The following is a 14,231-nucleotide window of genomic DNA, read 5'->3' on the forward strand; positions in this document are numbered from 1 at the left end:
GTAAGGTGCATACATTTCTGTATTTCATTTTTATCTACTCTAAGAAAAATTTTTTATAGAACACATTTTGACAAACTAACATTTGTGGCCTAATGTCGCAGCCAATGAATAACACCAAACCAACAACAATCAGCACAAAACACAACATTTGTAAAAATAATAGTATAACAATAAATAACAATAATAATAATAATCTCAACCACAAAAGAATAGAACTTTATTGTCACTGTCACAGGAACAATGAAAATCAGTTAGGCCTTTAACAATTTACAGCGATGAGGTAAAAAAAAATATATGGACATAATTATCAAAAAGACATTTATTGACGGAGCATGCAGTTATTCACATTTGGGAGGATTTCCATATTCGTATATGGTAGTATTGTGATTTACATTCAGGCATTGGACAGATTTTTGATTAATTTTTTTTTTTAAATACATCTGAAATAGAAATAATGTTAGCAACATCCATCCATCCATTTTCTGAGCCGCTTATCCTCACTAGGGTCGCGGGCATGCTGGAGCCTATCCCAGCTGTCATCGGGCAGGAGGCGGGGTACACCCTGAACTGGTTGCCAGCCAATCGCAGGGCACATACAAACAGACAACCATTCGCACTCACAGTCATGCCAACGGGCAATTTAGAGTCTCCAATTAATGCATGTATTTTGGGATGTGGGAGGAAACCGGAGTGCCCGGAGAAAACCCACGCAGGCACGGGGAGAACATGCTAACTCCACACAGTCGGGGCCGGGGATTGAACCCGGGTCCTCAGAACTGTGAGGCTGACGCTCTAACCAGTCGTCCACCGTGCCGCTGTTAGCAACATAAAAAAGTAATTTAAATTGAATTAAGGTTTTTGTTCCGATTCCGCTAAAAAGAACTCGTCCGTTGCCTTTTTGGCACTGGGGTTGAAGTTCTGGAGTGCTTTGTGCTGTTGTACTGTAGACGTTGTGGTCCCTGTGGAGGAAAATGTGTTAGGTTATTACGTTGGCCTCGCGCCAAATTCATGACGATGAAATACTGCATTACTTGTATTTGAGTGATTATAACTACAGCTAACCTAAAATGTTTGTATATGGAAAGCAAATGTCACAATACTCAGAAGCAACATGACTTGCAAAACTACATTAGCTGCATAGCTTCGGAATTTGACTGAGCTGTCTAATAATTCATAAAAGTCGGTCCATTGTAGTGATGTCCGTTTGCTGTGATTTAATCACCGTAGTCTGATGGTAGACTAACGATTCGCCAGCTCGTTATAATGCGCCATTGAACCAACAATTCAAAACATGGCTACGTTGAGTAGTAAAAGGATTGAATATCTAAGTATTGTGCTAAAATACAATTTAGGAATCTGACAAAGATGGCAAGAGACAATGACACGCACAACGTTAGTTGCTCCTAGCCTAATGTTTAAAGAAATTGTGATTCAGACGTTTTGAAAAAGCACTGTAGATCAGGCCATTGTTAGAGGCCATTAAATAAAAGGATTAATTGGAGGCAGGAACACAATCAGTGCATCAGTGTATATTCTCATTCACTCAATCCCTAACCTGTTCCTGTCTTCATGAATCACATATTCATGGGAGCCTCTTCATCTGCTACACTCACCATACAATAGCTTTTTTTGCTATGTAATTCTGATTGTTAGAATACAATTTTTAGTAAAGTGAGATATAGTTACTTTTTAGGTATGCCACATTTTGGGTAGCATTTTCCCTTACATTTGGATTGTTTTTTTTATATATATAAGTATACTTTTATTACAATAACAATGCCACCACCACGTGGCAAAGGTGGCCGACTGGTTAGAGCGTCTGCCTCACAGTTCTGAGGACCTGGGTTCATTGCCCGGCCCCGCCTGTGTGGAGTTTGCATGTTCTCCCCGTGCCTGCGTGGGTTTTCTCCGGGCACTCCGGTTTCCTCCCACTTCCCAAAAACATGCATGAATTGGAGACTCTAAATTGCCCATAGGTGTGAATGTGAGTGCGGATGGTTGTTTGTTTGTATGTGCCCTGCGATTGGCTGGCAACCAGTTAAGGGTGTACCGCGCCTCCTGCCCAATGATAGCTGGGATAGGCTCCAGCGCGCCCGCGATCCTATTGAGGAGAAGCGGCTCAGAAAATGGATGGATGGATGGACAATGCGCCACATAACTGTTTTTAAGAATACCTCAAAGAGATAGCAAAACAATTGAAGGACATGGAGGGTTTAGTTTCCTCAGCTTATTAAGTGTTGAATTAATGCGGAATTCTTTTTAGGAAGTGATGTTTAGGTTTGTGTTTGTGAACTGCCTCATTAATGATGGAGATTCATAGCATGGGCTAAGAGGGTGCTAGTAAACTCTGGTGAAATTATGTTGAGAACTGGCTTTTTTTTCTTAGACTTTTGTTCTACTTCCAATTAGTTCTGAATAAAGGTTGTGGTCTGTTTTGGATACAAGTGTTTCACCTGATTTCAGGGACAGTAAAGCAAATGAGACGAGTCATTAAAGTTGATGCAAACAAGGTGTGGTTTTAAAATCCAAAATTTTTTAATTTATTTATTTTTTTGTCTATTTAAATGCATAATAGCTTAGTATACACTCTTCTCAAGGTTATGATGTGGCATCATGAAAATACTAATATTTTTTTAGACTGTCCAGGAATTTGTTTTTGAACATCTTGACCTGCAGATGGGTTATCATTGAGCTTTTTTAGGCTTTGAGAATGATGGAGATGGCCTTGGGAGGTAACCTATGCTGCTACTTTAGTAAACTGTAATCTTGCCCAGCAGATCTGGTTTCTTCCCTTTTGCAGGCCCTGTCGGCAAAACACGATACAGCTGGATTTGGAAATGGAGTAAGGGGGAAGCAGAGGGAGAGTTTATCTGATACTTTCCAAAAAAAGCCCCCCACCGGCCCCCACTTCCCAAGACAGGGAGAGACACCAGAGTAACACTGTCGGCACATTGTCCTTTCAGGTCCGTGGGTGAAGCTCAGGTTTCCTCAATATTTTCCCCCAGATGGATTGCGTTACCCAAAGGGCACTGCAAGCATCAGCATCACTGGACTTTTCTGATGAACCAAGGATGTCTGCAGTGAGCTGAATGAACTCTGAATTTGTCCTGATTCATTCTGTAGTAGTGAATATTCTAATCAGCCTCTCATGTGTCGGGTTAACAATGACCACTTTTTCTGGAAGCTAAAATGTAGTCGTGCATGCCCCCTGTAAGAGAAAATTGGCAACTGCAGTCTTACATACAAAATTCAGTGTAAGGCAAGGGACTAGCTTTCTTCCTCTGTTTTACCACTGCCAAAAAAGTGCAAATAATCTAATTTGTATCAAGGGTTCCTGTCCCGTCAGCGGGACTGATTTGTAGTGACACAGACTCATTGGTTCAGCACATACTTCAGCAGACATGAAAATCACATATGTAGAGCTTACCTGTTATTCTGGTCATGTGCACCTTGCAATTCTTCCATCTGTTTCTATGACATTTTTAATTGAGTCCTCTCAAATGTGTAGAATACTGTGGGGCACTGTTATGCTGAAAGGTTGATCTTTGTGTGCTTTGTGTTTTTTATTTTTTTTCTGTTTGCCAGGTTGTTGAACTGATCTCCAGTGCCATCGGTGATTTAGTTCAAGGAATCTACTACGAGAGTTCCAATAACACTGAGGTAAACTACCAGAATAGTAGATGGTTAGCCATGCAAAGAGAAAATTGTAAATAAATGAGGCTGGACAGTCACAGTCCACGATCTTAAAAGATCTCAAATCCAAATCTAAAAGGAATTTTCAAATCCAAGAGGGCAACCTGTGAAAAGAGCACAACAAATTACATTGTGATCTGATCTGATTTTAGAGAAACATACATTGTACAGCTCCATGAGTAGAAGAATAGAATATAAGGTGTGTCTGAAAACCTCCTGGACTAGTGTCACAAAAGATATATTTCAGACTACAACTATGAGTTTCCGCCTAAATGTAATCGCCCTGGAGTACATCACTTTGACCTCAGCGCTCTGCAACACATTTTTTCTACATGCTTTTTATATGCATATTCACTGTATCAAGTCATCAAGCAAAAAGCTCAGAGCAACAAACAAACCTGAAGTTTCTGGTCCGGTTGGGGAAATATCCGTTAGAAGCACTGGGATGGATGCAGCAAGTCTACCCAGGTTGGAGGACGAGGATATGGGAGACAACCCCAGGGGCAGAAAGCCTTCAATGAGCAGGACTGAGGCCAACGTTGAGCTTGTCAGGTAGATGCTGCATGGCAATTGTCTTTGAATGTTCGAAATTATGCTCGGCATGAACCTGGATAAAGGCTGAAAGATTGCCACTGAAGGTTTGGGCATGCGGGAAGTCTGCACAAAGATGGTGACGAAACTGCTGAATGTTGGCCATAAGCACTGAAACATACAAGTTTGTCAGGACATCTTTGAGCTTCTTGAAACTGAACCAGACTTGCTTGGAAGAGTCATCACTTGTGATGAGTCATGCATCTTTGAGTATGACCTGGAGACCAAACACCAGAGCCTTCAGTGGAAGAGTCTGACATCACCAAGGTCAAAGGAAGCAAGTCAGTCGAAGTCCAGAGTCATGTTGATCTCATTATTCAATTTTGAGGAGCATCGTCCTCTGCAAGTTTTTGCCACAAGCCCAGACGATCAACCGGCACATCTACAAAGAGATCATACAAACGTTAGCTTCATTCAGTGCAACTTGTGGCTGCTTCACCTTGACAACGTATCTGCTCTCAATGCCCTGAGCATCCAACAGTTCCTGGCCAAGAAGAACAGCACTGTGCTGAAGCAATCTCTTAACTTACAGTACCTTTGCTGACCTGCCTCCATGTGACCCACCCCTCCCTATGCTCAATGAGGTCATCAAGGGTACCTGTTTTGTAGACGGGGAGACATTAAGATGGCATAACAGAGGAGTTGCGGAGGATTCTGGAAGAATCCTAGAGTTGAATGTCATGGCAGAAAAGGCTGGGACAAGTGACTCCAGGGGGGGATTACTTGGAAGGGGACAACTTGTAGTTTGGATTTGAAATATATGTTTTGTGACACAAGCCCTGGAACTTTTCCGACACAGCTCGTACCTAGTAGCGATACCATTCCTTCACAAAAGCGGAATAAAAGAGTATACATGATGGACGCCCTGGTTGTGCCATGGAAAGACACCCAGTTTGTGTGGTGGTGTGTTCATACAGGTGGCTGACTTTTAAATAACTGCTAATTTTTGTAGGAACATCCACTACGTACAATGGGTACGGAAAGTATTCAGACCCCCTTAAATTTTTCAGTCTTTGTTATATTGAAGCCATTTGCTCAAATCATTTAAGTTATTTTTTTCCACATTAATGTACACACATCACCCCATATTGACAGAAAAAAAACTGAATTCTTTTGCAGATTTATTAAAAAAGAAAAACTAAAATATCACACAGCCATAAGTATTCAGACCCTTTGCTCAGTATTTAGTAGAAGCACCTTTTTGAGCTAATACAACCATGAGTCTTTTGGGGAATGATGCAACAGGTTTTTCACACCTGGATTTGGGGATCCTCTGCCATTCCTCCTTGCAGATCCTCTCCAGTTCTGTCAGGTTGGATGGTGAACGTTGGTGGACAGCCATTTTCAGGTCAATTGGGATTAAGTCAGGGCTCTGGCTGGGCCATTCAAGAACAGTTCTGAAGCAACACCTTTGTTGTTTTAGCTGTGTGGTTAGGGTCATTGTCTTTTTGGAAGGTGACCCTTTGGCCCAGTCTGAGGTCCTGAGCACTCTGAGAAGGTTTTCGTCCAGGATATCCCTGTACTTGGCCACATTCATCTTTCCTTCAGTTGCAACCAGTCATCCCGTCCCTGCAGCTGAAAAAAACACCCACAGCATGATGGTGCCACCACAATGCTTCACTGTTGGGACTGTATTGGATAGGTGATGAGCAGTGCCTGGTTTTCTCCACACATACTGTTTAGAACTAAGGCCAAAAAGTTCTATCTTGGTCTCATCAAACCAGAGAATCTTATTATTTACCATCTTGGCCCAGATCTGTGCCATGCCACAATTCTGTCTCTGAGCTCTTCAAGCAGTTCCCTTGACCTGTAAGGTCTCATGTAGGTGTGTGGCTTCCCTAATCAAGTCCATCAGTATAATCAAACACAGCTGGACTCCAATGAATGTGTAAAACCATCTCCAGGATGATCAGAAGAAATGGACACCAGCCGAGTTAAATAGATGAGTGTCACAGCAAAGGGTGTGAATACATATGGCTGTGTGATATTTCAGTTTTTCTTTTTTAAAAAAGATTACGTTGTTTTTTTTCCTGTCAATATGGGGTGCTGTGTGTACATTAATGAGGGGGGGCGGGAATTAACTTAAATGATTTTATCAATTGGATGCACTATAACAAAGGGTGAACAATTTAAGGGGGTCTGAATACTTTCCGTACCCACTATATTATGAAAGAAAACAAGATTACAGTACAGTCTCTCCTCTACCCAGTGAAGACTTTTATGCACTCTAGTGAAATTTGCCCAGGTTGACTGGAACCACTGATGGAGCATGTCATCAGTAAAAAGTGAAAAGAGTAGTTTATTCCTGTTTTACACACACTACTGTGTCCCATGCTGGGAAACTATATTTTGAACTAGTTTCAGTCTTTAACAAGCAGGAATAATTCATTTGTTGCAATGTTATGTTATGAAAACCCCAAATCTCCAGTATGCAAACATTGAGGTGGACCTTTTCTTTATTTCAGCACACCTATTTTGCCAAGTAGTGACTTTAAAATGAAAAATTATTTGTATTCATAGATTTTTGATGTTTCATCTCTAGCAGAGAAGGCTTTGATACCATTAGCATTTTGATGGGATGATTGTTCGAGAAGAGGAAACAGCAGATAATTATTTTAGACAGGTTTTTGTGCAACAATATTTGTCAGTGATCACATTTACATTGTAACAAAACAACAAAAAGACCAAGTTAATTGCCCTGCGGGGATAAAGCTTTCTGAATCTTACAACCCCAATTCCAATGAAGTTGGGATGTTGTGTTAAACATAAATAAAAACAGAATACAATGATTTGCAAATCATGTTCAACCTATATTAAATTCAATGCACTACAAAGACATGATATTTGATGTTCAAACTGATAAACTTTATTGTTTTTAGCAAATAATCATTAAGGTAGAATTTTATGGCTGCAACACATTCCAAAAACGCTGGGGCAGGGTCATGTTTACCACTGTGTTACATCACCTTTTCTTTTAACATTCAATAAACGTTTGGGAACTGAACGTTTGGGAACCCTAAATTCCTTTCAATTGTACGTTGAGGAACATTGTCATTGAGAAAATACCTTAAATTGCAGATGATTTGTTGTTGTTTTGGCTGTGCATATTAGCCCACGTTAGCCCTGTTTTATCACTATAACTATAAAACATGGATCTCTTTGGGTACGTGCTAATCTCACATGCATGCACACACTTGCACGTGCACACACACAGAAATATTTAGTTATTTTTATTTTATTGATGTTCATGCTCATTTAAAAAAAACAGCAGTTACTCACCATTTACTTATTTACATTTACTTGAGTAGTTTTTTTCACTGTGTACTTTTTACTCTTACTCAAGTAAGGGCTACTTTTTACTTTTACTTGAGTCACATTATTGTCAAGTAACAGTACTCTTACTTGAGTACAATAGTTGGCTACTCTACCCACCTCTGCCAGTAATATTAGAGCAGGGCGTGTCCTGCCAGAAAAGTGCATGGGATTCCTAATAAAGCCAATCTCAGTTATCAGCTTTGTATGGGTTTCCTTGAGCTAACATGACGGGATGTGATTGACAAACGGCAATTGGAGACGTACTTTTCCTGCTCCAGTTCCGTTTGCAAGAAGCAGGCGTAAACAGAAGCCTCGGCTGGCTCGCTGCTTTGGCCTGTAGCGATATCGAGACGCCTACTTAGCCGTCCTCAGGCAAAAGAGCGAATGATAACATTTTATGGATGCACACTAACAGTATGTTTACAGATGGCGCAATGAAGCCTTTAAGGAAAAGAACACCCTACCAACAGTCAAGCATGGTGGAGGATCAATAATGCTGTGAAAACGCTTTTATTTCCTGAGCTAGAAAGAAAAGAAAGCAAAATAAAAGAGAAAAACATCTCATCCTGGCTACATTATGCAAAAACACTTTTCTTCCAAACACATGGGGAAATGTGTTATGGTCTATGAAATCAAGGTTGAACTTATTGGTCATAATTCCAAGAGGTTTGGGGCAAACAACACTACTAGACGCATAAAATCACCACACCTACAGTGAAGCATGGTGGTGGCGACATCAAGTTTCGAGGCTGTTTTTCTTCAGCCGGAACTGTGCCTTAGTTAAGATGGAAGGAAACCATGAGCAGTTCCAATACCAGTCAGTGTTAGCACAAAACCTTCAGGCTTCTGTTAGAAAGCTAAAGGTGAATAGGAACTTCATCTTTCAGCATGACGATGACCCAAAGCACACGCCCAAATCAACAAAAATAATGGTTTCACTGGAAGAAATTAAGGTCTTGAAATGTGCCTGACCAAAGTCCAGACCTGAATCTGACCCAACATCTGAGGGGTGATCCGCAGAGGGCTGGTCACAGGAGATGCTCTTGCCAATAAAAACATTTTTTTTTTTTTTTTACCTGATTGAAGCCTTGATAAGCGTGGGTTTGTGCAAATTGTGCAAAAGTTTTTATACCACCGAAGCACTTCAAGCCTGCAGCATATGGTCCAGTTTTTCAACTGCCACGCAGAAACCATTTAAAGGAAATACTGTGCTTAAAACAATTGTTTATTTTTTTAAATAAATTAAAAAAAAAAAAAAAAAACTGTCCTAAAATGACACTTTAACTTTAGATCTGTTTAATTTCGGTTAGTTTTAGAGAGTTAGTTTTTGATTAGTTTTTCTACTGTTTTGTTTTGAAACATAATAAAAATGCATTTTTCTAGCCTTAACAATATGCCCGTCTGGGTCAATAATTTGATTCAGTCGTCCACTGAAATCCATTTAAATGAAACCATGTTTTTTTTTAGACAAATATTGTTATATGATTAAGATGCAATCTCAATAATCAAGATTAATTAATTACAAAGCCTTGAATTATTTTTTCCCCCACACTTTTATCCTAAAAGGAAAATGTGAACTTTGTACACTGTAAATGTTTTGACACAATTGTATTTACATTTCATATTCACACATGTATTCAAATAAACAAAGTTGGAAAGGAAAATATTTGTTTCTCAAGTGAGTTGTATAGGTTATACTGTAGGTCACATTAAAAAGTTGAAAAAGATTTTAACTGGTTTATCTTTTTATATCTACTGTATGTCAGACCAGCGTTTTTGCCTGTGGTGCCGGACAATGTTGGACTTGAAATCATCTCAGCTCTGGACTGAAAGAACTCTGAACGTGTGGACAGGGAGAACTCGCTGTTCATGGCGTCTTGTCTGCGTTTGCAGGAGAATAATATCACCACTGAAGTCAGCACTGCAGCATGGGAGGAGCAGACATTCCTGTCTCACGGGGCGCTGCTGGCCAAGAGTTGCCAAGCTGCCATGGAGCTGGCACAACATGATAAAAAGTCCCAAAGACTGGCCTACAAATACGGCAAGCACCTATCCTTAGGCCACAAGGTAAGTTCAAATTTTTAGTAAGTGAGTGAAATGTGAATGCAGTGATAAGTGCAGAAGCTTTATGATGATGACTTCAGACTTGAAGACTGTTTTTCCGTTGCGTGAGCCATAGGGAAGACAAAATCTGCTCCAGTATGCAATTTGACATTTATTTTGTTTGAATTTCAAATTTGTTTTCCACATAAATAATGGAAATACAATTAGTCCACTCATGAAACCTATGATGTACAGTAGCTTTTAGGCATTCTGTAGTTAGTTGTCATGTACTTTAGTTGCTGGCGAGCCAGCAACCTGTTAACTAATGCTGTATATGCATTGAAACTCGTATGCAAGGTAGTATTTTTAAGTATTTTTTAATATTAATTTTAATACTGGCGATTTTTTAACTCTTCTAGGATCATTAATTAAACTTTAAGGGTCCCCTTCCATCACGATAAATTTTTTTTAGACTATAACGAGTGAGAATAGTGAGGTCAAATAAAGTGTAGGCTTGTTTTGTTGGACTCTATCGCTGTCATGTTCCTTGTAGAAATCAGCCACTTTTGGTAAGTGATTCATTTCTGCCTGTATTATGAGTTTTTGTCAGCTGTTTCTTGGGTTGATTGCATCGCTCACCTTTGAACAACATTTTTGGAAGACAGGCGTTGGTGTTTATGAAGTTTTTGTATGATGGGTGGCTTGTGTCACCGTGCACTGTCATCATGGCGAAAACCTACCATTACGCCGCCATCTTCGTACTATTTTATCAGGCTTGGAAAAGGTTTTTTAGATGATGACTTTCGACAGACGTTCGATTTTGCTTTTTGGGGCTTGGCTGACTGCAACTTTTATGTGCACGACTTGGGCACTTTGATGTGCATGGATGGTCATGACGCCGTATTCTACCATTTTAATCAATGACCGCATGATGAATTAGTGACTGAACATAATTTTGGGGTGCTATTGATGTGTTCATGTGAGAGTACAATGATATATGATTGCTTGGCTGTGACGAGGAGTCTCACGGCCGTCATGCCGTGTTTACCATTTTAATCAGTGACGGCTTAATAAATTAGCGATTTTTCAGCACATTAAATTAGTGATTGAACATAATTTTGGGGTGCTATAGCTTTTTTTTTCATGTCAGAATGCAAAGCAACAGTATATGATTGCTTAGGTTCATGAGACTTGTAAAGATGTGGCACTCGCCTGCCATGTTTATAATAAAGAAAGAAATTGGTGAATTTTCAGCATATTAGCGATTGAAAATAATTTTAGGGTGCTAGCTGTTGTTCGTGTGAGATAAGTGTTTTTCATATGAGAGCGTCTTTTTCTTTATTTCCTAAAAAATGTCATTTTGTAGGCAAGGGGATACCACCCAACAGCGACAATATAAAAATATCTGAGTTTATACTTCCACTTTATAGTATAGTAAATTCCTTTGTCCACGCCGGCTATGCAGTGTCTCCAGTCAATGTTTGTTTCTTTTTTCTTTTTTCTCTCAAAAGTTGTCATTTTGGAGGTGGAGGTTCCACCTGACAGCGACAATATTTAAAATATGACTAATTACTGCCACTTTATGGTATTGTACATTCCTTTTTTTCACACCGTCTATACAGTGAATTTGGTCTCCTTTTCTGCCTCTGACATCAAACCAAGACATGGGTGGCTTTGCCAGTTTGGGCGATTGTAAAAGGGCCGTTCCAAATGCAATGAGTTATTTGCCAATTGCTCCAAAATGGATTGATATTATTGATATTAATGGGTGACTGCCAGTTTCATTTTCTAAGACTAAAAAATACATAAAAAGAACTTGTTCGTGAAATGTGGAACATTAAGATCCCATACCTCCTTTTACTACAGCATATTTCTCATTTTTAATGTAATTGTGGTGGATGAAATAGCGAAGCTTGCAATCATTATCGTAAGCGATGATCGTTGCGGCAAGTTCAATTCACATGAATGGGAGTGAATAACGAGCTCAAAATGTCCCCTCTATTTTTATTGTCACCCACGTCCCTCTCAGCTCACGTTCCCTATTTGTAGGCCAACAATCTAACGCTTGGTGAATTGTGCTTCACAATCATTTATACACACTGAACATGCATTTGCTTCATTTGCACCGCATTGATATGCTTCTCCCACCTCGGTCCTCTTCAGTGGGTCGTTGCCACGCTCGCGTCCGGGGCCGCTCACGTCACTCTCTTGCCAGACGCTCGCCAACGACCCACTGAAGAGGACTGGGGGGGAGAAGCATACCAATGTGGCGCAAATAAAGTGAATGCGCGTTCAGTGTGTATAAATAACTCCTGCGACCAAACCCTTGAGAGGGACGCGAGTATGAACTAGGCATCGAAGGGACACGACCTCGCAATGATGAGGACCAATCAAAGCCAAGCTGTTTTCCATATTTAAATTAGGGAAGATGAGGCATCCAGTCAGAGTAAAGCTCATTTACATGTCACATGGCTGGGATAGGCTCCAGCATACCCGCAACCATAGTGAGGATAAGCGGTGCAGAAAATGGATGGATGGATGGATACTAATGCCGTCTCAAATGCCAGGTGGAAAAGACCAACTCAAATAGCTTGAAAAAGGACATTTTGGGTATTTCCATCCAAAATTATCAAAGAAACCAGATAAAAGAACATCAAAGCTAATCAACATTAAATAGGAAACAGTTATGGAAGGGGACCTTCAATACTCTCATTTGTCATTAAAGGATGTATTTTATTGTTTTAACACTAGTTGATTTATTTTACAACCCCAATTCCAATGAAGTTGAGACATTGTGTTAAACATGAATAAAAACAGAATACAATGATTTGCAAATCATGTTCGACCTACATTTAATTGAATACACTACAAAGACGATATTTAATGTTCAAACTGATAAACTTTATTGTTTTTAGCAAATAATCATTAACTTAGAATTTTATGGCTGCAACACATTCCAAAAAAGCTGGCACAGGGTCATGTTTATCACTGTGTTACATCACCTTTTCTTTTAAAAACATTCAATAAACGTTTGGGAACTGAGGACACGAATTGTTGAAGCTTTGTAGGTGGAATTCTTTCCCATTCTTCCTTTATGTACAGCTTCAGCTGTTCAACAGTCTGGGGTCTGCGTTGTCGTATTTTACGCTTCGTTAATGCGCCACTCATTTTCAATCTCTGCATTTTACCTTTCACAGTGAGCACATACACATAGTTAGTTAGTGGAACACACTGTCTCGCTCAAGGACACCACAGCCGTGAGTCCGGGGGATGTTGGCGGATGGTTCAGTCGGGGTCTTGAACCTAGGTCCCCCACGGTGGCAGGCGATGACCTTAACCATTGGACCACGGCTGCCAGGCCAGTCTAGTACCCGCACTCTCTTACTACGAAGCCACGCTGTTGTAACACGTGCTGAATGTGGTTTGGAATTGTCTTGCTGAAATAAGCAGGGGCGTTCATGAAAAAGACGTTGCTTGGATGGCAGCATATGTTTCTCCAAAATCTGTATGTACCTTTCATTATTAATTGTGCCTTCACAGATGTGTAGGTTACCCATGCCATTGGCACTAACACAACTTCATACCATCACAGATGCTGGCTTTTGAACTTTGCGCCCATAACAGTCCGGATGGTTCTTTTCCTCTTTGGCCCGGAGGACACAATGTCCACAATTTCCAAAAACAATTTGAAACGTGGACTCGTCGGACCACAGAACACTTTTCCACTTTGCATCAGTCCATCTTAGATGAGCTCGGGCCCAGAGAAGCCGGGGGCGTTTCTGGGTGTTGTTGATAAATGGCTTTTGCTTTGGATAGTAGAGTTTCAAGTTGCACTTACGGATGTAGCGCCGAACTGTATCTACTGACATTGGTTTTCTGAAGTGTTCCTGAGCCCATGTGGTGATATCCTTTACACATTGAGGTCGGTTTTTGATGCAGTGCCGCCTGAGGGATCGAAGGTCACAGGCATTCAATGTTGGTTTTTGGCCTGACATTTGCGGGAGCGAGAGCGATGCCTGATGTCTCAACCTGTCAGAATCTGAATTTTTATTTAGATTTTTTTCAACTATGTTTTTTCCAGTTGTTCACCCATAGTCCACTGTAATTTGTACTCATCACACTTACAGTAAGGCACTTTTATATTAGACCCTCTCCTGCTGTGGCTGTCTGTCTGCTGGTCTGTGTGGATACGGGGGATCCCAGCATGCACTCATGTTGAAATGGGTCCATTAAAGGGCCATTTGCATCGCGCAAGCTGTGTTAGGTACAGGGCCATTCATCATGCTCGTCTTGAGCGGGGTCACCTGGAGTGTAACCAGGTATGACTCGCATTTCCTTTATTGTTTGTTAAATTGGTGTGCTTTCCTTCCCCCAGCTAAACTCTGACCTGCAGCCATTTGTGAAGAGCGACGTAGGAGAGCAGGTGCCTTTCAGTTTTAGCGCCGCTCCTGTGATTTTTCACCGTCACATCATTGGCCCCGAGCGATGGCAGCAGCAACTGCAGCAGGTAAAGTATGGTTGTGGCACAAGTCCAGCAACCTAATAAAGTTCTAATATTCGGGGTTCTTTTCCCCCAGTGATACTACCTT

The 14,231-nt window shown here is 40.6% G+C and overlaps 1 protein-coding gene across 1 annotated transcript in view; it reads left to right on the top strand.

Annotated features, from left to right (window-relative positions):
* The window catches only part of pdss2 (prenyl (decaprenyl) diphosphate synthase, subunit 2), a 40,773-nt gene that overhangs the window by 20,059 nt on the left and 6,483 nt on the right, over nucleotides 1–14,231 (top strand). Inside the window, exons 4-6 of the mRNA XM_061696337.1 lie at nucleotides 3,586–3,660; nucleotides 9,493–9,666; nucleotides 14,018–14,149. Coding sequence (XP_061552321.1) covers nucleotides 3,586–3,660; nucleotides 9,493–9,666; nucleotides 14,018–14,149 — 381 coding nt within the window. The remainder of the gene's footprint in view (nucleotides 1–3,585; nucleotides 3,661–9,492; nucleotides 9,667–14,017; nucleotides 14,150–14,231) is intronic.

This window comes from Phycodurus eques, chromosome 14 (genome assembly GCF_024500275.1).
Source record: "Phycodurus eques isolate BA_2022a chromosome 14, UOR_Pequ_1.1, whole genome shotgun sequence".
NCBI lineage: Eukaryota > Metazoa > Chordata > Actinopteri > Syngnathiformes > Syngnathidae > Phycodurus > Phycodurus eques.